The sequence below is a fragment of the Pipistrellus kuhlii genome, unplaced genomic scaffold, assembly GCF_014108245.1.
Source record: "Pipistrellus kuhlii isolate mPipKuh1 unplaced genomic scaffold, mPipKuh1.p scaffold_m20_p_5, whole genome shotgun sequence".
In the NCBI taxonomy this organism is placed as follows: Eukaryota; Metazoa; Chordata; class Mammalia; order Chiroptera; family Vespertilionidae; genus Pipistrellus; species Pipistrellus kuhlii.
The window spans coordinates 13,513,220-13,537,274 of record NW_023425551.1 but is presented as its reverse complement, the minus strand read 5'-3'; the positions used below and the strand labels follow the sequence as shown (position 1 = coordinate 13,537,274).

General features: G+C 34.8%; 1 protein-coding gene across 7 annotated transcripts in view; it reads left to right on the top strand.

Annotated features, from left to right (window-relative positions):
• PTPRK (protein tyrosine phosphatase receptor type K) overlaps positions 1–24,055 on the top strand; it is a 452,587-nt gene that overhangs the window by 395,131 nt on the left and 33,401 nt on the right. For 5 of the 7 annotated variants that reach the window (XM_036414972.2, XM_045572993.1, XM_045572991.1 and 2 more), the window contains exons 14-15: positions 15,269–15,407; positions 23,428–23,588. In XM_036414972.2, coding sequence (XP_036270865.1) covers positions 15,269–15,407; positions 23,428–23,588 — 300 coding nt within the window. The remainder of the gene's footprint in view (positions 1–15,268; positions 15,408–23,427; positions 23,589–24,055) is intronic. The other 2 variants (XM_045572992.1, XM_036414973.2) reach the window with 1 other exon arrangement.

Here is a 24,055-nt window from a genome sequence, read left to right as displayed (position 1 = left end):
CTGCTTTGCTCTGTCTAATGATTCAAATGCTAATCTCATCTGAAGACATCCTCACAGACACACCTAAAATAATGCTTGACCAAATATCCAGGCATCCATGCCCCAGTTAGAGTTGAGACATAAAATTAACTGCCACAGGTAGTAAGGGGCAGGTGGCCACGCCAGGTTTAAGGCCTAAGGAGAGCAGAGAAAGGTCAAGGGGCTAAAACCGTGAATCTAGCTCTCAGAGGTTTGATGGATCACATTTGACTTTCAGAAGATTTCATGAAGTCAAGGTCAGAAGTTAGTACACGGAGGGAAAGACTCTATACAGAACAGCTGAGTGGGTCTGAGGTCGACAGGTACCCTCTAAAGAGAGGTACTGGTTTCCACATCCACATTTAGGTTGCACAAATTCCTAAGAGTGTGGTGACCTCTGATTTCAGATAGAGGCTCTCCACCCTTCTCCCAGTTCTGAGTTGGAACACTGTGAGAGCTAGGCACCCTCTCTGTTCCTGTCAGAAGTGTCTCTCTTCTTAGCCATGCAGGACAATCAAAATGTTTATTCTTACTGTGAGGTGCTGCCTGCAGTTCCCTGTAAATTCTCTGGTAAATCCTAGTAGTTTTCAGAGATTGGTTAAAATGTAGTTCTAGTTTTATACAGTATGAAAATATCACTTCTAAAACTTGAGACCAAACTGGTGCCTTTCTTACATTGAAAGTATATAATAGGGAACTATTAATCTTATACTTTTTTCCTTAAAATGTTGTTGGGAAATAAGAGGAGAGGAGTTCGGTATTTTTCTAAATATATTTTTATTGTTTTCAGAGAGGAAGGAAGAGGGAGAGAGAGATAGAAACATCAGTGATGAGAGAAAATCACTGACCGGCTGCCTCATGCACAACCCACATTGGAGATCGAGCCAGCAACCCTGGGCATGTACCCTGACCACGAACCATGACCTCCTTCCTGGTTCATCCATCAACACTCAACCACTGAGCCATACCAACTGTGGCAAGTTCATTATTCTTAAAATAGAAAACTGTAGAGAGGATGGTATTTAATAATGTAAGTTTTTAATGTCTCTGTCAGAGCAGGGATATCAAGTAGCCAAGGTTGGGCATGTCCAGGACCTGAGCTACCAGCGATGTGTACACTCTGTAGGAGAGCACAGTTTTCCTTTAAAAAGGTTGCCTTTCTTTTTTCTTTCTTTCTTTTTTAATATATTTTATTGATTTTACACAGAGAGGAATTGAGAGGAACAGAGTGTTAGAAACCTCGATGAGAGAGAAACATCAACCAGCTGCCTCTTGCACACCCCCTACTGGGGATGTGCCTGCAACCAAGGTACATGCCCTTGACCGGAACCCAACCCAGGACCTTTCAGTCTGCAGGCCTACGCTCTATCCACTGAGCCAAACGGGTCTCTGCTAAAAAAGTTGTCTTTCTATGCTCTCCATATATGAAAACATATTAGGTTTGGGGAAATTGAAAACAAAAAATCTATTCTCATAAAATCAAAAGCTCAGTGGAGCCCATGAGAAAGCAAGTCCCTATGGATGTAAATGGAAGAGGAATTCATTAGCTCCGTCCAGCGTCCAGGAAATGTAGGTCTGGCAGCCGACCTCTGGGTTCTGGTGACGATGCCAGGAGATAGGGCCTCGGAGATCTTTCCAGAATACATGCAGGCTTTCTTCTCTTCTCCGGAAGCTCGGAGTGTGACAGCAGCAGCACTCATTTGCAGTGAGGTGCTCAGAAACAAGTTGTAAGGAATAACAAATAGTTAAGTGGAAGAAGTGTGTGAACATTGAATTCACTGAGCATGGAGGTAAGTGAAAAAACAAATATGCTTAAGGTCAAAGGAAAATGAAGGCACTTGTTTGAAGGCTTCTTTGAATTAGATCTTCAGAGAGAGAAAAAAGTAAGAGACCAAAAGTTGGGATGGCAAAAAGAGAAAACAACATAAAAAAGCAAAACCAAAAAAAAACCAAAAAAAAAAAAACCACACAAACAAAAAACAAAACAAAAATCCCACACAACAGTATGCTGTAAAAATTGATCCCAGCCCTGACTGGTTTGCCTCAGTGGATAGAGCATCGGCCTGAGGACTGAAAGGTCCCAGGTTCGATTCCAGTCAAGGGTATGTACCTTGATTGCGGGCACATTCCCAGTAGGGGGTGTGCAAGAGGCAGCTGATTGATGATTCTCATCCATGTTTCTAACTCTCTATCCCTCTCTTTTATTTACGTAAAAAAATCAATGAAATATATATATATATATATATATATATATATATATATATATATATAGAGAGAGAGAGAGAGAGAGAGAGAGAGAGAGAGAGAGAGAGAGAGAGAGAGAGAGAGAGAGAGAGAGAGAGACAGACAGAGAGACAGAGACGACTATTTCCTATTGAAAGGTTCCTGGTTAGACAAGGACGAGGGCTTTGAGTGTAACAAAAAGTTCATTATCTAGAAGTGGACAAAATGTAGTCAAAGTATCTTGGATATACATGTTTGCTGGATATTTTAAAAAGTAGAAACTGAAATATAGCCAGTTCTTAGGTAATTTTATACTATCAAGAACTGTTTTTAAAATGTGGTTCCTATTTCTTCTCTCAAAGCCAAGAGATATTTTAGGATTAAAAACCAATCTCAAACCTTAAAACATATATTAATCATTTAGACTTTATATTCAATCATTGTGGAAAAGATGGAACCCAAAATCATTTTTTAATCTGGTTCGTCTGAACAATATTAAGGCGGTCTCTAATTTAGTAAATAAAACGCCTGTGGAAATTGCAGTGCAACCTCTATTAATATGATTTAGACCATGTTGTGTGTTCTCCTGAGATATGCCAGATTAATAAATTACCTAAGCCTTGGTGGAAAATGACCTGCTGAAAATGAAAGTAGAATCATATCTAAAAGCAGCTAATCTTAACCCCTCATTTTACAAATAAGGAAAATTAAACTAGGTTAAAAAGTACTATTTTAGATAATATCACATTCTTATAACTTGAGCATGATTAAAGGTTTTGTTTGGTTTATATTTCTTTCTCTAGTATTTCAAGTTATACTACATTCAAGTGTGTGTGTGTGTGTGTCCATTTTTTTTTTATTAGAATAGCATCTTTGGATGACTTGCCCAGATCTGGCTAAGTTCTGTGCCAATAAAAATGTCAAGTGTACTTGCCTTTTAATTACATGCAGTGCCTGGATTTTAATATTCCAGATTTTTCCCTGAAGAAGAGAATTTCCTGATTCTGTAGTTTGTGAAAAAATATCACTGGCATCATTATGAAGTTTTTTTCCCCCTAATAGTTCCAGATATCCACATTTATCAGTTCATAAGCATTTCACACTAAGGTTCATATTTAGTTGTTTGTAGGCAACTTTGCTATAAATACTGGATATGGATATATGATCCAGTGTCGTTTAACTTACCCCTTTTATTTCTCAGTAATCTTCAGCTCAGTCTATTTTACTCTTAAATTAGGTCATTACAACTTGAATGTCCCATATAATAACCAGCATATAGAAGATGTGACATTCCTTATTATTTAGACTTTCCACTTTGGCATCAAAGCAGGCCAGCTCATTATTTCCCAGTATTATGGCATTATGTTATTTATCTTATTTTTTACTTTCCCATTTAATTTTTTAATTTTACTTGTTTTATTCTCTGATCTCCTTTATTACTTGAGGTTAAAAAAAATTTTTTTTTAATCACTAATACAGCTCCATTGTCTCTGAACTCTCCTTAATGCTAGGACATAGACAGACAATCAAAGCATTGTGTGATGGCTATGATGCACTCCCAGTCTTAATAAAAAGCCATACCATCCACTTCCATGTTTTCTTCTGAGAGGTCTACACTCACACTTGATCTAAAGAGGGTACCATTGTAATGAGTCGTTTTACAACGCAAAATGGAAACTGCCTGAAAGCAGAGATTTCTATGTCTTGTCCAGTAGTGATGCTTCAGAGACTATACTTGTGCTAGGCATGTGCCTGAGGCAACAAATAATGTATTGATTAATGAAAGGGGGAAGCCCCTGCCTTCTTTGTGGATTTAAGGTGGAGTATGGAATTTATATTTTCCTTTAAAAAAATAGTTTATAACATCCTCTAAGAAGCTACCAGATTTTATCCACCTATCTATACACCCACTTCTGCTTTTTTTCTAGAAAGGATTTGATGTGACTGAAAATTTACTTCTTTATGTTATGTAGTGATCAGGATTGACACCTATCTTCTGTCTCTCTCTCTCAATCTCTCTCTCTCTCTCTCTCTCTCTTCCCTTCTTCTCTCTCTTTCCCCCATGTCTCTTTCTGAGTAGACGGTGATAAAAATATTCCCAATCACATTTCTCTCAGGCAAAAGTGCCAGATGGGAGTCAGGAAGCATGAGCTATATTTTTAATTGTGTTAAAAACTAATACTGTGACATGATTAAGATATTTACCTCCTCTGAGTTTCTTCTTTATCTAAAAAATCACAGTTGGACTTTGATGTTGAATGATTTTTAAGTAATGTTGTAAGATGTTAACAAACCGGACACAATTTAGGAACCCTAGTTGTGCCATATTCTATTAATAAGTATAGTTATTTAAATACTTATCTTTGAAGGAAGAGCATTTGTTCATATTTCTGTTTTTTAGCCAATTACAGGCTTTTGTACTCCTGAAGTATACAACCTCAGGGGTACAAATATGTGATAAGTGATGAAGAGTAACATTAATATCTCTAATTAGACATTAGACTTCTCTCTATTTGATGCTGTTTATTTGAACTCATTGTCTGTGGTTTAGAAATCTAGATATGGAAAGAGAATTTTATCTGAACTTAATTCCATGTATACTAATATTTACTGGGGCCTTATTATATATCAGATATTGTCCTAAGCACTCTGTGTATTTTAATCTATTTAATCCTAACACCAACCTAGAAGGTAGAAGGTAGGCATCTTTATCATTTCTGCTTACCAATAAGAAAACTGAGGAGCATAATGGTTAACAATATAAGGTCACCAGAAGTGACAAAGCTGGAACTTAAATCCCAGGTCTATGGTTTTATTATAACAACGTATTTAATGCCAACGTATTTAATGATTATAGTAGTTTTCTACATGGGTTGACACTCTTTTCCCATTGTTGCTATTCTGTAGAACAAATTTTTTCTCAAAGCATAACTTTAGACTTCATAAATCAGTTAACTCTGGACTTCATATCTTTTGTTGCAAAAATGTTAAAGCTGTGAACAGTATGTTATAGTTAATATATGCTTTTATTTATGTAATATTGACAAATGATGAAGATTTTTTATTTGTCACTTAACTGTTAGACTAAACTGTTGGCCCCTATGTAAATCATTGGACATAAATAGATGAATGAGATTATAGCTCTGCCTTCAGTTAACTCCCCAACTGGTGTATGTTGCAGACTTATTGAAAAATATTTACAACACAATTTTACATGTTGTTTATGAAAAAGTAATTAACTGGTGCTTTAGAAGCGAGAGAGTATTTAAGGATGAGTTCCTGGGAAAAATATAAACATAAAATCCCATGATCTGACTTCTACTTTTGGAAGCCTGACAGATTAGGAGCTCTGAGAAACTCTGCAGAACAATCCTGCCTGGGTAGGACATGCCTTTCTATACATTACTGTGCCCAAAGCACTTAGGGGAAGTCTCTATTCTGTCTCTTCCACCCTCCACCCCCAAAAGGTGTAGTTGACTGGAGCTGAGGAATGGAATAGACAGAAGGAGGGATTGGCAGCTTCTGAAGGGAGATGCTGAAGATGCATCATCAGGCTAGTCATAAGGGGATCCTGTGCAGAGGTGGTACTCTTGAAGGTTGCAGAGGTAGGCTGGGTCCTATGGTACCTTGTGGTTATTGGCAGAAGCTGATGCAAGTTCTTTTTTAGATGAAAGCATGATCAATTTAGGCCTGCAGGATGCCCACAGTCTAGCATAAAGCAATTAACTCTCAAAGGTCACCAAGCGTTCATGCAAATAACTCCTTCGAGGACTACAGGTATTTAGATTGTCAGGCATAAAATATTCAGAGAAACAGCATACACATCATAAAGATTAAAAAGATGCTTTCAGTAGTAACTCAACAAAGTATTGTTGCAAAGAATCAAATGGAACTTTTAGGAAGAAACAACAGAATTGTTCAAATTTTAAAAGTAAAATTTGGGATGGATTGCATAGCAGCTTTGACAGAAGTAAAGAGACAATTCCTCTCTGGACTTTAATTTGAAGAAGTTACCCACAACAACATATAAAGGTGCACCAAGATGCGCCAGAAGGGGAGAGGCATTGGAACATGACTGTCATGTATTACAACATAGTACAGAGCTATAGTAACTAAAACCATTTTATATCAGCATAATACATACATTGCCTCATGGAAATAATGGATATACTGCAAACTGAATCCATGCTTTATGTAATTTGGATACAGGACATAAGTGGTTTTGAAGATCATGGATCAATTCAAATATTGTCCATAGATAATTGGATATTTATGTGGGAAGGGGGTACTGTAATATCTTCCTGTTGCATATAAGATTCAGAAAGAAATTCAAGATGGATCCAGGATTACATATGAAATGCACAGTTTTAAAACTTGTAGAGAAAAAGAATGTCATTGATATTGTGAATTAAAATAATTGATATATTTGACTTCATTAACGGGAAGATGTGCTCGTCATCAAGATACCTTAAATACCTGTAAGGAAAGCCACCCAGTAGAAGGTATTTACAGCACATATAACTGACAAAGGATTATTATCTTTATTATTATTATCCTTATTACTGTATATAAATAAACAGCAATATTGTTTAACTTAAATAAGTATCTCAAAAGATAATTTCAATAATCAAAAGCATTTTCTACCACTAAATTATTAAAAATGTCTAAGTGTGATAATACAAAGTGCTAAGATGTCATTTAAGTGGAGTTCACATACACTACTGGTTGGTATGTAAATTGGCAGCGATTTGGCATTATCTTATAAAGTTGACTGCAATGATATGATAGTTGCTGTCAAATCTACTGGATAGGACTTACGGAGCCACAGTTGGCCAAACTCTGAAATAGACCAAGGAGTATTTGAGTTTTTGGAAAATGGTTGAAGCTTGCAAATGATTAGGATATAAGATACCCTAAATAAATTGTTGAAAAGGTTGTTTAGAGCCTCGTTTCGAAAAGCCTTATATGTTATACCATGAACTTTTGCCTTTTCTCTTGAATGGGAAGCAGTTAAAGGAGCCACTGAATCACACTTACATTTTAGGAAACCCATTCTGGAGGCCTATAAGGGAAGCAGAATGTCTTAATGAAAAAGCAAGTTGACTGGGTCTTGATCTAGGGCAGCAAGAAGATGAAATGGAGAATTAGAAACAGATTTCAGACGTTACTTAGCAGACACACTCAATTGTGTTTAAGAAGCAGGAGAACACAGTAAGGCTCTCTTTTGCTCAGTTGGATAAATCTAACTAAATGAAAAGCTTAATACAAAGTTCATGTTAAATGCTAGTAGAATATTTGCCTTTCATTAAATTACTAGTTTTTTTTAACCTTTAAGTATATCCCTGAAATGTGATAGTTATTTTATTGTATTTGCTAAAAGTATTTTTATCATTTCTTCAGGATTTTAAAAATTTTATCTTTATTGTTGAAAGTATTACAGATATCCCCTTTTTCTCCCCATTGACTCACTTTGAGCGCCCTCCCCCTCACCTTCACAGCACTATTGTCTATGTCCATGGGTTATGCATTTCCTATATAATAAAAGACTAATATGGTGGAAAGACTGGTCACTATGATGCGCATTGACCACCATGGGGTAGACACTCAATGCAAGAGCTGCCCTCTGGTGGTCAGTGCTCTCCCACAGGGGGAGCTCTGTTCAGCCAGAAGCCAGGCTGATGGCTGGTGAGCGCAGTGGCAGTGGCGGGAGCTAAGGATCTCCCAAGGGTTCCCAGACTGCTAGAGGGTGCAGGTCAGGCTGAGAGACCACCCCACCACCACCACTGAGTACATGAATTTCATGCACCAGTTCTCTAGTATAGTGTTTTTCAACCTTTTTTGGGCAAAGGCACACTTGTTTCATGAAAAAAATCACGAGGCACACCACCATTAGAAAATGTTAAAAAATTTAACTCTGTGCCTATATTGACTATATATAAAGTAATTCTCTTGAATAGGAATCAAATAAACACAAAGAAAGTATTTTATAATTACTTTATTATGAAATATTAAGTAAACAAAATAGTGAAAAATTATAAAATTCTTGTCTTGTCTGCACCTACGGCACACCAGGCAACATCTCGCGGCACACTAGTGTGCCGCGGAACAGCGGTTGAAAAACGCTACTAAAGTATGCATATAAATTCTTCGGTTAATCTCTACCCCCTCCAGCCCCTACCTTTCTTTTGAGATTTGTTAGTTGGGATTTTATGTAAGTTTTGAACTGGGAGAGATAGAAACATCAATCATGAGAGAGAATCATAGATTGGCTGCCCTCTGCACACCCCTGCCAGGGAGATCAAACCCACTACACAGTCACATGCCTCAGCGAATCCAACCATGCGCTCCTGGTTCATAGCAGCTAATCCACTGAGCCACTGCAGCTGGGCTGAACTGTGGTTTTAAAACCAAAACAAATTGAAGGAATCTGAGACTACAAAAAGGTGCCTTGAACCGTATAAAATTAATTTTAAATATTGTAATATTAATCTGTAGTTGTTCAAAATATGTATACACTTCTGCACTACTGTTTTTCTACATCAGAAACTTGTAGGTAATATTTATATCTTTATTTTGAAAGAATAAACTTAAGTTCTAGTTACTGTTTAAACAATACACGTGACATATATCTGTTTTCATTTTCACCAATATAAAACTCTAATAGAACCTGTTTTTTATTGTCAACAATATAAGACTAGACAAATTTCATAAGATAGTTTGACGTGATAAAGCAAAATGTCTTCAAAGGACCATTGAGCTAAATAATACATGCTTCAACATGCCCGTAGGCTAGATGTCCAGTGTGACAGGCTATTTAATTAATAACATGTACTTTACAAAACTCATTATTATATATTTATAGAAAAGACTACTCAGAATTATTTTAAACTGTTCTCAGTAATGTCACTGCCCCTGTTCATTTTTTTTTTTTTTTTTTTTTTTAGATGATAGCTAACACCTCTGCCAGGGACTGCAGCATCTACTATTTCATTTATTTCCAGTGTTTTCCAGTTTATAAAAATGTTTCCCATCATTGTGTCACTTAACATTCCTAAAAGGTACATAATATAGGCACTGCTATTATTTTTATTTTACAGGTGAAATATTAACTAAGCAATGGAAACTTGCTCATTGTCACACAATGAAAAATAGAAGGAACTAAGGATTAAAACAGTGTCTTGCTGCTATTGAACCTCTTACACCAGTGTCAGGCAAACTCATTAATCAACAGAGCCAAATATCAACAGTACAATGATTGAAATTTCTTTTGAGAGCCAACTTTTTTAAACTTAAACTATATAGGTAGGTACATTGTTATTAACTTAATTAGGGTACTCCTAAACTAGCCTTTGCTAAACACTCAAGGGGCCAAAGAGCCGCATGTGGCTCGCTCATGAGCTGCAGTTTGTCAACCACTTTCCTATACTTTCCATGATGCTGGAATTTCCCTGCACTTTGGTTTGAGGGCATATGGTGGCAGAGGCTGGAAGCAGTTAGCCTTAGGAAAGAATGGCTATTACAGGTGCTTGAAAATTCTAGAGACAATTCAGAAATGTATGTATCACGCTCATCGGAGGCCAACATCCAAAATAAGCTATGCATCTCACTTTCTGTATGGCAGTACAGTGTACCAGAGGCAGCCTTAGTGTCATTCTTTCATTTATTCAAGCAATATTTTTTGCACTGTTGCTCCTTTCCAGGTCTACTGGAAATACAATGGCAAGCAAACCAAACATGGTCCCTGTTTTCCTGGGCTTTATTGGAACATCAAGGGGAAGCCATTAGAGGGCTCTAATCAGCCAAAGAGTGACATGATATGGCTGAAACCTTAGAAATTGTTTAAACAGGCAGAGAGAGCAGTCAGGGAGATAAGACAGGTAGGCGGCTGCTGTATAATCTGGGTGCGATGTTGAGTTAACGTAGTAGCAGTGGAGATGGGAAAAGTAGAGACAAGAGGTATTTAGGAAGTAGTAGTACTTTGTAACTAATTGTATGAGAAAGGAATCTGACCACATATCTCTATGTGCCCGAGACAATTCCAGTGTTTGCTCTTTGTCCTATCATAAATATTGAGTTTCCCCTTTCACTTTCAAAAGCATCCTATATAATTTGGATGACATATGTTAATCCTGGAGATAAGGAGAAAGAAGAGAATTCAAGAATGAGGACCAGATTTCTGGCTTGTACAACAGGAATAGTTGTGCCATTCTGTGGATAGTTGTGCCATTAACCGAAAGGGGATACTCTAGAGGAGGAGGAACTAGTGTGAGGATAACATTATGAGTTCAGATTTGGACATGGTGTATTTAAGGTGATTGTCTTGTACTGGAGTGAAGACATATCACAAGAGTGAGATGAATTCACGGGTCAAGAGTTGAGTTTAGAGCCCTGGTCATTGATTAGAGATATATTGATTTAAGAAGGATCAGCATGGATGACAACTGAAGTGATTAAAGTGGATGAAGTCACCAAACCAGAAAGAATGGAAAATGATGTCAAGAGGTCCAGGTCTCTAAGGAACTTAAGGCAGCACCTATTTTCAATGAGAGGCTCACTTATGAGATCTGGAAAGGAGAGGCCAGAGTCATAAGAAAATTGGGAGATGGTCAAGTAATGGGAGACCAGGAAAAGAGTATTGCAAGAAGGAAGAAGTGGATTGCCATGTCAAAAGTGATCAAGCGGTTGCATAAAACGAGGTGGAGAAAAGTGCACCTTGAACTCAGTAACTAGTACATTATTAGACACATTGGTGATGGTGGGTTGGTGGCGTTGGGGGGCATAATCCAATTATAGGATCTTAAGTAATGATTGGTAAGTAAGTGTTAACAGTTTTTCAGAATTAACTATAACTGGGAAGGAAGGAGCATTAGTGAGACACCTGGAAGATGTTCGGAATTGACAGCATGATGGTTCTCTAAAGCTGCTGTGAGAACACCTAGTATATTGTCTCTGATACCCAACCTAAAAGGGGAGGATGTTCTTGTACGATTGCAGCTGTTAAATAATTTTACTTCTTAAGGACATTTTGAGGTGTTTGTGTAGTTTTTGTTACCTAAATGTTTTGGGTAAATTCTTTTTAAGTAATGGGAAGAAAAACACAATTTATAAAGTTGCTTTAACTGCTTTCTCCCCCCTACCCCCAAAAAAAGCATCTTTATAAATTTACTCAATAAAAAACAAAATATCGCCTTAGTTTGTTGTTTTTTCCCCCTCACTGTCCAAAGAATTATGCTGCTCTTGGCTTCAGAACACTGGGGACTCTGAATATTCTTTGACAGATGAAAAGGTAAAGATTTATGGCAAAGGAAAGCATTTCTGAAAAAGGTGCTCCACATTGCCTTTGTGTATGTGCATAAATTATAAACAGGGCTCAAGCGTGCAGTCACTATAATAGCTTTTTGCTCTTTTTTTTTTTTTTTTTTTTAAAGAAAACAGAAAATGCTTACTTAGGGCCTACTGCTTGTGTTTCTATTAATGAATCTTCTAAGCTTGAATGATTTTAAATAGGATATTTATACTCCTTCATTCTATTAGGCCACGAATTTAGGAAAATATGTGTGATTAAAGTGTCTATAAGAATAAATTTATGCAGACATTAATTAAAATACTCTTAATAGTTGTAGCAGTAATAATATATTTCCTAACTAAAGATTTTGATGAGGATTCACAGTCAAGGGAAAACAGACACCAAATCATGTGTTTGTAAAACATTTCATTAGCCTTCATGTTCAAGTTTAATACTGATATTAAAGCATCTATGAGCAGCTCTTTGCACAAGAGTTGTGATCATGACACACAACTATATTTATTTTATTTTTTGTTAATTTTCACCTGAGGATATTTTCCCATTAGTTTTAATAGAGAGTGGAAGGGAGGGAGAGAGACAGAAAAAGAAACATCAGTGTGAGAGAGACACATCGATTAGTTGCCTCCTGCACATGACTCAACCAGGACCAGGGATCAAACCTGCAACCAAGGTATTTGCCCTTGACTGAAATTGAACCCAGCATCCTTCAGTTGATGCTCTATCCACTGAGCCAAACCAACTAGGACCAGACTATGACTTTAAAGTAATAACACTATTTTGCATAATAGATTAGGAAAGTCTTATACTCTGAATACAATGTCAAGGTTATCAGTATCATTTTACTTTTAGGTTTGCTTTTTTCATTCCTAGAAATATTTTTAGGTTAATTCATTAGCAAATCTACATTATTTAATAAGACTTTAAAAATATTTTTTCATCCTTTGAATTTGAAAGTGTTTACCCATCATCACCTTCATGTCAGTTTGGTTCCTTAATCACCAAACCAAGCTAATATTAAGGTTGGCTGTTCATACTTCATGATGATAGTTTATGTTTGCACTGTGAGTATTATGAAGGTTCGCTTCTGGTGAGGTTTACTAGTTCTGGAGATTCCTATAAAAACATGCTACTTACATAATACTGTGTTTCCCCAAAAATAAGACATCTTCCGAAAATAAGACCTAGCGCATGGAAAGATAAAACATTCCCTGAAAATAAGACCTAGTACAACTTTGGGAGAAAAAATTAATATAAGACACTGTCTTATTTTCAGGGAAACAGGGTAATATATTTAAAAATGTATCCCATTAGCACCATGTGTTGTTTTTTTGAACTATGATGACCTATTAAAAATGTATTTACCTCATTGAACAAGAACTGATCTTTTAAAGAGTGTCAGGAACATTTAATTCTGTGAGTATGCCAAAAAATTACAAAGGGAATATTATCATTACTCTCTGAAAGTCACATTTAACATAGGACCTGATGAGAATAAGCTTTAGTTAGTGAATAATGAGGATTTGTTGCCTACCCTGAAGTTTTTTCCAGAAATTTCTATATCAAACATTTGTCTTCCTTTCTATTTGAAGTGGTAACTGTATTGAACCAATCCATTTTGAGAATTACCAGCAATATTCTTTTCAGCTTCATATGCAACTTTAGAATATATTTCCTCTCTTCATTATGTGTGTGTGTTTTTATTTATTTTTATTGACTTTACTGGGGTAACATTGGTTAATAAAATTATATACGTTTCAGGTGTACAGTTCTATAATCCATAATTTCTGTATTTCTAAAGTTGCTCTTGGGAAAAGAGATCTCCAGTATATTTAATACATGTGTGGTGAATAGAACTGTAATGCGGAGCTTGAAATGTGGTAAACACTGAACTGCCTCTCTTCCTAACTAATGAGACTGGAAATCCTATGAAGCCCTCATGTGTGCAGAGTGTGAAGTTGGAAACTTGCTGACTAGAAGAAACTAGCAGAAGACTCACTTTTCCTATTTGAGAACAATAGTTACCCAATCCTGTGATGCTTTTTCTGATCCAGTTGAAATAAGATAAATTAAGACAGTGATACTGAATTGTTTTTTGGAAAGTTGACCATTCTCTCTAAACTTTTTTTTTCAAACCATGTTTCATTTTAAATTACCATTTTATGAAATTTAAATTACTATATGAAATATAGAAAATATAAGCATTCTATACATTAGTTCTTTTTTCCTACCTGAAAAAAAAAAAATAGAAAAGTTAGCAGACTTGCGTTAGTCTCCTTCTGAGTGAAACTGGCTGGTTGGAAAACTGGAGCAGATATTTAGATGGGCTGAACTTAGGGTAAAAGAGGAGGGGCGGTGGGTAAAAAGGCCAGGACAAAGGCGCTAAAGAAGAAAGGACAGCCTATACCTGGTTTGGCTCAGTGGATGGAGCGTGGGCCTGTGGACTGAAAGGTCTGGGGTTCAATTCCAGTCAAGGGCACGTGCCTGGGTTGGGGGCTCAATCCTCAGTGGGGGCCGTGCAGAAGGCAGCCTCATCAATGATTCTATCTCATTGATATTTCTAGCTCTCCCTCCCCCTTCCTCTCTGAAATCAATAGAAATATATTTATTTATTTATTTTTTTAAAAAAAAAAGAAGAAGAAAGGACAATGTTCTAGAAAAAGTAGATTTTTTAAAAAGAGGAATTGGGAAATTATTCATTGGAAAGCATTGAGGTTAGATTTATTTATTTGTTTGTTCATTGAGCCATTATCCTTGACACTGTGATAAGGGCTTTAAGGCTGAATTCTAAGGATCCCCTGTGCTCTTGTCACACACACACTGTTATCAGGAGAGTCGTGGGTGGAAACACTGAAGACTTGTTTGGATGATAGATGTTAGGTTTTTCTCAGTTCTTGAGCAATTGGTCATCTATCATCATCTCTCTAAACCTCAATTTTTATATGTAAAATGTACATAAAAATAAGTAAATAAGGTACAAGGAAATGTCTTCAGAGTTTTACTAGAGTTTGTAAATTAATTAAAGATTATAATTTTAATATGTGTGTATATAGGGGATGGTAGTGGATTCTAGAAAGTAAGAAAGTGAAGTTCTAAAAAAAAATTTTTTAAGATTTATCTTTTCAGATTTCTGTTTTCCAAGTTTATTATCTGGGTTTTATTTATTAGGAGAATGTGAACTATTTCTTGATGTACATTTTACTTTTCTTATTCTTTTTGGATCCCAAACCAACTATCCGTTTTCAAATTTTATACAACATATTATAAACTCACACCTTCAGCAGGTAAACTAAGCATTTATTTAATTTAACCATTTGTGTCCAGGACAAGTGCCACCGACTCTACCTTAAAGGACCAGCACAGCACCCTGCACTTGAGTGGAGAGGGTTTGCTAAATAACTCTGTTAAATCTGACCCTGTCTCACTTTTAAGGACATTTGGAGAAAAACCATTCTCCATTCTCTTTGATAATTACGTCTAGATTTTTATTTTATTTTTTGTGTTAACCCCTATTCAGAAAGCTTTCCTTTTAACTTGTCCGTAAATATCTCATGCTGTATAGTTTAGCACCCTTCAGTATTTTTATTTCCAGGTGTTTGTTTTCTTCTTTTTTTTTTATTTTCATTCAAGCAAATGAAACAAGTCACCTTTTTTAAAGAGTTGTGCAATTTCCATTCTGTGATAATTAGCTTTTTTAGTAACTTATTTTTTTGGTTCATTTAGCAGCAGCAACAGAAGAACCAGAAGTGATTCCAGACCCAGCAAAGCAAACAGACAGAGTGGTGAAAATAGCAGGAATTAGCGCTGGAATTTTGGTGTTCATCCTCCTCCTCCTAGTTGTCGTATTAATCGTAAAAAAGAGGTAAGGCCTCCTTTCATTCTGTCCTACTCACTTATTTATGTCACGAGATTTCAAATATTTTTTGTTTCCTTGACCTTTTTAAATTAGAGAACTGAATTTAGAAGAATTGCATTATAACCACGTCAGCATGAGTCTATTTCTCATACTTCTAAAATAAATTTGTATTGGCTCTTTGCAGTTTAATTTCAGATATAAATATCTACTTTTTGTCACACTAACATTGATATTAATGTATGAATTAAAATTTCTCAAATGCAAAGATACTTGAGATGTTAATTTATCTTGTACTTCTAGTGTTATTTATTAAGAATGATGAATATAAGGATTTATCTTAATGCTTGGATTATGGTCTATGAATTATTTTGTACTCTATTTTTCTACATATTGGCTATAAATAAGGTATGAGAAGAATATAAACATTATTTGTGAAGTTGTGTATTAAATATTCACTGACTATTTGAGCACTTTAATATGAAAAGTCAAGATTTAAAAATGGATCATTAGTCTTTTATATTTATCAACTAATATCTTCTGGAATTATATAAAGATGTTAGGACCCACTAGAATTTAAAATGAACTCTAGTCTGTAGATTAAAGCCTACTCCTGCTGAAAAACATTTCAAAGTGTATGGTTTTTATCACTTGAACTTTTTTCCATTTTATTATATGCCATTTGTCAGACTTCATCTCAGAAACTAATACAAATCCACAATTCTTCCAGTCATATGTTTTAGGTAATTCTACAATTGGGAAAAACTTTAGAAACATATTAACATGCAGAATATAGCCCTAAAATAGTGTTGTATATAAAAGCGTTTGTAATTTATAAATTATATTAAATAATATAATAAATGATGATAACGTAAGTCATATAATAGTCTATGATGATTAGTATTTTGTACTCAAAATAGATCATTACCAATATAGATATGATTCATACTACATGTTTAATAATTCCATCAGAGTTTATTTTAATGTATTGCCTCTTTACAATTATCCCCTGGAGATATATATGTTGGAGAAGACACATCTGCATTAGAAACATTAGGTATGCATTATAGTGTTTTGTGTTAAATTAGCTACATACGTGCTTTCCCCAAGAGTGCTTTCTCTTTTTGCTGTTGTCTACCTATGTGGTTGGAAAATACATCATATTTGAGTCAGAAAGATTTAAGTATTTTAGAAATACAAATTGGCCAGTTAAGATCAATACAATTTTTGAATATATAACCTCCAGATCATATGTCTCTAGGGTAAATTTATACTTGGAGGATTAACTACACTAAACAGTTTAGAGAGTTAATTCAACTTTGCTTCTCAATTAAAATTATTCCAGTCACTTCAAATTGGACATGGGAGCAAGAAAATAGCTTCTGATTATGTGCTCACTTAGTTAAAATCAGGTGAAATCAGTTTTACTTGTTATTAGGGTCTTTCTTATTCACGGCCTATTTTAGAAATAACAAAATCATTTGAAACATAAATCTTATAAAGTATGCCAAAACAGTCTCGAAGCATGATTGGGGAAGAGGGGTATATATGCTCTGACAACTCTCTAAAATTGCATAATTAGCAAATTCTTTGCTGGTTCATATTTTAAATGGTTAGATACATGGGCCTCAAGCAAAATGTTTAATGTTAGAGTTTTCACAGTTGTACTTTAATTGATTGCTTTTTGGTAGAGAATATGCTAGAGCTTCCTCATCACCTTCATGATTAGTAAATTTTATAATTTTATACACAAAGTTATATACTTAAATATGTTACCTTCCGATATGTAACATTATAACTAAATTTCTTGAATCTCTTACTTATCCAAACAACTTTGTGGTGACTTTTACTCATATTTTGTGTCACACATGTATCCTGTATGATTTAATTAAAACTATGTTTATTATAATAATACATACACAAAATCCTAGATATTATAACAGTATTGGATAGTATCAATTTTAGGGAAACAATTTTAATATATTACATAGGTACCCATATAATACACAAATTTATAGTAAAAATAATGAAAAGGCAAATCATTTTAGCCTTTAATGATCTTTATTTTTATAAGAAATGATTAGGTTTCTCAAGATTTTATCCCTCACTGGGAATAATAACATATATAGGTATACTTCTCATGTTGAAAACATTCTGTGTACTTTTGGTTGTGTGAAGAAATGGTTTGGAATTCAATTTAGTGAAATTCTATAGCTAAGGGTATACATGAAGTAAGTTTTTAGGCTAAGAAAAGGGATATTGCATCTTTCAAAACGCAATGCCATTTTTTAATTTAATTGCTGTTAATTATTTCCAAATGTATGCCATTATTTCATTGGTTATGTATTATATTTTAAATGCACAGCATGGATGCTTTAATAATTCCAAACATAAATGTGAAATTATGTTTCGATACAGTAAATGTTTGTGTATGATATCATCTTCACATACATCTACTGTAGACATATTTTTGTACATATTATAGTGTTTGGTGCATATGTATATTCACTTAATATATGTATGTACCTGTGTACCACTAAGATATAATGACTTATTTATAAAATTTTAGGTATCATTCTGCATATATCCTATATTAACCTAATAGATCTATATATTTTGTATCTAAAGAATAATAATCAATTCAGTGTACAAGTTCTATAACAGCTGTTCCATCTTTCATGACATTTAGATGGTAATGGAGGATGTGCTTAACTGCATGTTGAAGATACACAATCCATTTAATTTTTCAATTTTTTTTTGGCTATAAAAGAAATGTCAGCATGCTATTTTTCCCCCAAATTATGTATTTTACATTTTATTTTTCTATTGCATATCTGTCTAATTGCATGGCAAAAGATATCTAACCAGTGCATGAGCAAATTGAAATGCAAATAAAAAAAAAACATGAATTTTATTTTATTTCATTTTATTTTTAACGCACATTTTTCTGCTTTATTGAATGTGACAGAGTCACGCTTTTCATTCACCATTGCTTCTCTTTTTCCACTGTCTGTGATTTGCTTGCCAGGAGGAGCTACTATTCTTACTCCTACTACCTGTAAGTAGAAAATGGGTGATATACGACTTTACGTGTGTTAAAGATGCAGTATCCCTTTTTGAAAACAAAAACAAAAAAACAGGATGTTTGCAATTCTGGTGACACTTCAAAAAATGTTTTTCTGGACTCTAAAATTATAAAGCTTACCTATTAACTTATTTTGTTAATCTTTTTAAAAAGGGATATTGTATTTCTGTATGTCCAGCTACATTTAATTTAAATTTTCAGTTTTCCATAAGCAGCTTTAGTCTACAGCCTAAAACATCATTTATTTACTTAAGTCAAACCTGTACCTTGTCAATAAGAGCCCTCACTCATCTGGCAGTGATAGTGGTTGTAACTCACCAATCCCTATCTTTATGTAACACTGTTCTATTTGACAAAATGACCCAGGTGATGGATTCATAAAACAATCAAAAGTGGCTTACCAGGATGCAAATCATATCAGGACGGATAGTGAAAACATCTGTCTCCACATTTCCAGGAATCCATGATGGGTTATAACTTCCAAATGAACACCTTTGGTCTGGCCATCTAAGCTGTTCGTTTAGTCTTGCAAAAGCAAATGAGTAATTTCATAATGCTGTAGTGAGAAATAAATAAAAAACAATTCAGAAAAAAAATTATTGTTTATTTTTAAAATAAGTAAGATTATTTTTAAAAAACAAGACCATGGTGGGGGAAAGCCCCTTCCACCTACACAAATCTTCTTTTCTCTTCCAAAGTCTTAGTTCATCCTATAATTAGTTTGGATAAGGATGGAGAGTATTATATATATAATATATAGTGTCATAACTCAATCTTTCTAGTCATTCTCAGTTTGCTACCTTAGATGCCAGGATATACAGCCAATCCAAAGGAATGATACAACCAAGTGTTCACGGACATTGCTTGATCCCTATTTGGTCTGCCACTTTTAGGCTCAAGGACTGTGATTCTGCATGTCTGAGGGCATGTATCCCCCACTATTTATTTCATTAGATAAATTTAATCTAGCTTAGCAACAAAACTTGTTGAGTCTCAATGACTATAACAGAATTTCACCAACTTTTTAAAATATTATAAATGTTTGGCTTCTTAAAATCTGCTACACAAGCAGGTGTAAACTAATAATGCTCCTAGCTTATTCTGAGGGGTCATAATATCCTTGTTAAATCATGTTGGATGAAGCCAAAGATAATTAACTGTACCGCTTCATACAATGATGGAGCACTTTCCCTCTTTATAGCCCACCCATATTTCCACCTGCGGAAATGTATGCTGCTGGATGCTTTAATGATGAAAGTCATTTGCACATCTGTCAAACTCAAGCAGCTGCAGAACAGTTCAATGCCCTGAAGTGCACATTTTATATACTTGTTGCTCAGAGGAGACAAAGCATCAAGAGGACAGAAATCAATAAGTATTTAATTATGAGAATGCCAATAAAGCTTCCCCTTAACTATCTATATATTGATAGTGTTAGAATGGAATTGTCTTTTTAGTGGATTGATAATATCCCAGGATTCTACACTTGGTAGTAGATCATAATACTGATACTGTAATATGTGTGGCTTTTGGCATTATTAATCATAATTAGAAAGAATGTCACAGAGATATGCTTTTAAAAGCTGCTCAAATATAACTAGTGAAGCTAAACTTTAAATTTTTAAAGATTTTTAAAGATAAAAGTAGAAATAAATTGATTGTAATTTAAAAGTTAACCAGATGCAATCTTTGAGCTAACATTCATTGACATCATCATAGGAGAGCTCAGTTCTTGATTAAAACACCTTACTCTGATGTTTATATTTGCTTGTAATTACCTGAATTAAAGCCTACATCCCAGAGATGTTGTGCGAATTAAGATATTAGAACCAAACTGATAATGCTTGGCTGGCAGATACTAACAAAGGTTATAGTCCCCTGCAATTTGACAACTAGCAAAGGTTTGTGACTCTGAAAAATAAAGATCCTTCATAGCTATGAAAACTTTTACCTGCCATGAGTTTGACAAATTCATTGCTTCATATTTTTTCTTAATCATGACACATATAAATTATATATTTTAAAGTAAAAGCCTCAAAGTCCAAACATGCCTTTTATATTTGCTTTGAACTGCCCATACTCAAAACTTTAACTTTTTAACTCATATCCCACGTTATGTTACATTTATCCAATTCAATCTCTTAAATTTTTGGAGGAACAAATTTACTATTCTTGCCCGGCAAAGACTGGAAGTTGTTTTTTTAAACTATCTTTTTTTTGCTATTTCAAACGTTTTAAATGGCAAAACATTGTGCTGCATTCCCATTGTAACAATTAATGTTTCACTCCTAGAGTAAGAAGATGCTTTACATTATAGTACACTTGTAATATATCGTTTAATGATGTCAGCAACTGGAAATAAGAAACCAGGTTATTTTTTACTGCTTATTAGATAAACAACCTTGGGCAAGTTACTTAACTTGTCTGAGCCTCAACAAACTCATCTCTACAGTCAGAACTCTCATGCCTTTTTCAGTGGGTTGATCTGAGAACTAACTGAATTAGCAAGTGGAAAGTGTGAAGCATATCACAGGCCTATTAATCCATTCAACAAGTATTTTATTGGAGTGCCTGCTATGTGCCAGGAACTGCCCTAAGTGCTGGGAATATACAAATGGCTCTTCCCTGTATGGAACACACAGTAGGAAAAAGAATTAATAGGACATTTGCAATGATATGTGATGAGTGTTATCAGAGGCAGAAAACGTGGTGCTAGAAACTCACCCAGCAGGGAAAGTTAACCTGAAACAGGTGGTTGGAATTAGAGAAGCCTGCCTGTTGAGGTGAGACATAATGCAAGTTAACCAGAAATTAGAGGTACAAAAACCTTGTGGGTCAATGAACAAATATCCTACATCACATCAAAGAGGTAAGTTCGGAAAGAGAAGTCTGTAGACCAAAATATGATCTGCTAATGTTTAACTTGCTTCCTACACTCTTTCAAACAATAAAAGCTCTTGGAAAAAAATCAGGAAATTTAGTATGAATATTCAGATTCCTTATTTCTCCTTCAATGTCATTTAAAAGTCAGAAGCTTAACACTTTTGGGATCAGATGCCAGTAGTCACCTAGATAAATTGCCCCTAAGCTAAGGTGACCAGACGTCCCGCTTTTGACAGGACAGTCCCGATTTTTAACAATTTGTCCTGAGTCCCGCAGCGTTTTAAAAAAGTCCTTTTTAAAATGCCGCGGGACAAATTGTTAAAAAGCTGGACGTCTGGTCACCTTACCCTAAACTGCTCTCCATGTTCCCGCAATCCCCACACTTCAGGGCGTGTCGTCCCACTGCAGCAGCATTCATTCACAGTTCCTGTCTGAAACCTGTAAGGCTATTATGGGGATTTTTACTGCCTCGCCTAGAAATAAAGAGATAATGACTTTTCAATGAATAGAGCAAATATTACTAATAATGGTGGTGGTGTGGTGGTGGTGGTGGTGGTAGTGGTTGTGATGGTGTAGTTAGTGGTAGTAATGCTGTTGGTGATGGTGCTAGTTCTTATTATATTTTCATCATTGTTTTCTTACTACTAGTACTGCCATTATCGTCATTACTATTATTAATATTATTCTTTTAAAAAGTGCTACTTCATTCCCTAAAGCTTAGTTTCCGACTGTCTTATTTAGGTGTCAGATCTGCTGTGTTCATATGTTGGGTAAAAACTCCCTGAGGTTAAGTATTATAATTCTCTGTGTGGGAGGTGGAAGAGGTGGAATTCTATTCAGGAGTAGCTCTTGAATTGCTAGGTTGAATTTTGAAAGGAAACGCTTTGGGGCATAAATACAACTATTATATGAGCCTTTAAAGAAAGTGTTTGTAGATACTAATGAGAATCAGAAGAATATATCCTAGCTAATAATCTAGCTGAGAAGTGGTATTCTTAAAACAGCTAAAGAATATTTCAGAGACGACATAAACTGCTGCCATAAATTTAGAAACATAATCTGGCTACTACAGGCTTTGAGAGTGCCTTTCTTTATTTATATCATCTAAGTCGCCTTGTTAATGTGATGTAAACGTTTTATATACCCTTAATGTTTTTATTACATATTTCATGTGTAACAGTCACAAAGAATCATAAGGTATTTCACATCTTTGTTATTACAATAAAGATCTCAGTGTTTGAGTAGCTGAAAAGTCTAACTCTTCTATTTTCCAAGTCATTTGTCTCGCTGACTTTATAAGGCATTTCTATGGTGGATACTCTGCCATGTGATTCTAAAACAAGCTTTTAGGATTTGACTGTGTCTGTAATTCAAGATTATAATCATTTGTGTAATGCATCCACTTTTTCATATGGTATATAACTTTTTCATATTTTCCTTTGTATTTGCATTATATTTAGCTGTGGTTGATTTTACAAGCCTCCAGATTAGTTTTGAGTTAATGTTATAAATAAATTGATAAATATATTAATGCTACACATATTGCATTTTGCGGAATAATAAAACAGAGAATGAAGAATGGAATTGTTTTGTTTATTTTAATTGCATGAGTATAACAAAATAAACTTTAAAAAGTAGTCATGTTATTTCTCAGAAGAACTTCTAAAAGTTGACAAAAGAATTAATCACCCAAGAGGAAAGCCAAAAATTAGATTTAGCTTACATTTTTCTTAAATAGCTCTAATAAGGAAATATTCACATATGGTTGTTATAAAGTGTAGTTATATTTTATAATACTTCATTTTAATGATAAAATATAAGAAATAAGAGGTTTGGGTTGACAGCTTGAATGTTGAAACACTCACATGGCAAATATACTAGTTCCAGAGTAACCAAAATGCATTGTTTGAGTGTGGAACTTAATTCCCGAAATTATGGCCTAACTTATTTGTAAACCACATCTATATCCTTATCCTGGGGCTTTTCTGAACTACATACTGCTGGTGTCAACTCTCCTTTAGGCTTCACACTGAGGTTTCCCTCTTGTATTTGCCTTGATAGCAAGCTCGCTAAGAAGCGCAAGGATGCTATGGGGAACACCCGGCAGGAGATGACCCACATGGTGAATGCTATGGACCGAAGCTATGCAGATCAGAGCACTCTGCATGCGGAAGATCCTCTTTCCATCACCTTCATGGACCAACATAATTTTAGTCCAAGATGTAAGTTCTTTAAGTTTTTCATAAATGATTTTTAAAGCTGTTTTTTAGTGCACTCTTGCAGTCAGTATTAAAATTTTCATAAATGATTTTTGAGGCTGTCTAATGCACTCTGCAGTCAACACATTGTCTTTTGAATAGTGAGAGAAAATAAGGAAAAGAAATGGGAGAAACATCTGGGAAGAGAAAAAAAGCGATAGAGAATATTATGGAATTCATAAGAACTTATTTTCAGTCTTGATAGTAGATTCACTTTAATGTCAAACTGCATGAATTTTATTACTATATCATCATAAGATATATTCGTATATACCACTCAGACCAAATCATATGTCATTGCTTCAATATACTTGATTGCCTACGTAAAATGAGTTTATGTCAGATTTATAGTTATTTTTCCATTTGAGTCTTCCTTTGTGCAAGATAAAATTCTTTGTGAGATAAGAAAGAATATCTGCAGATTTTTGGCG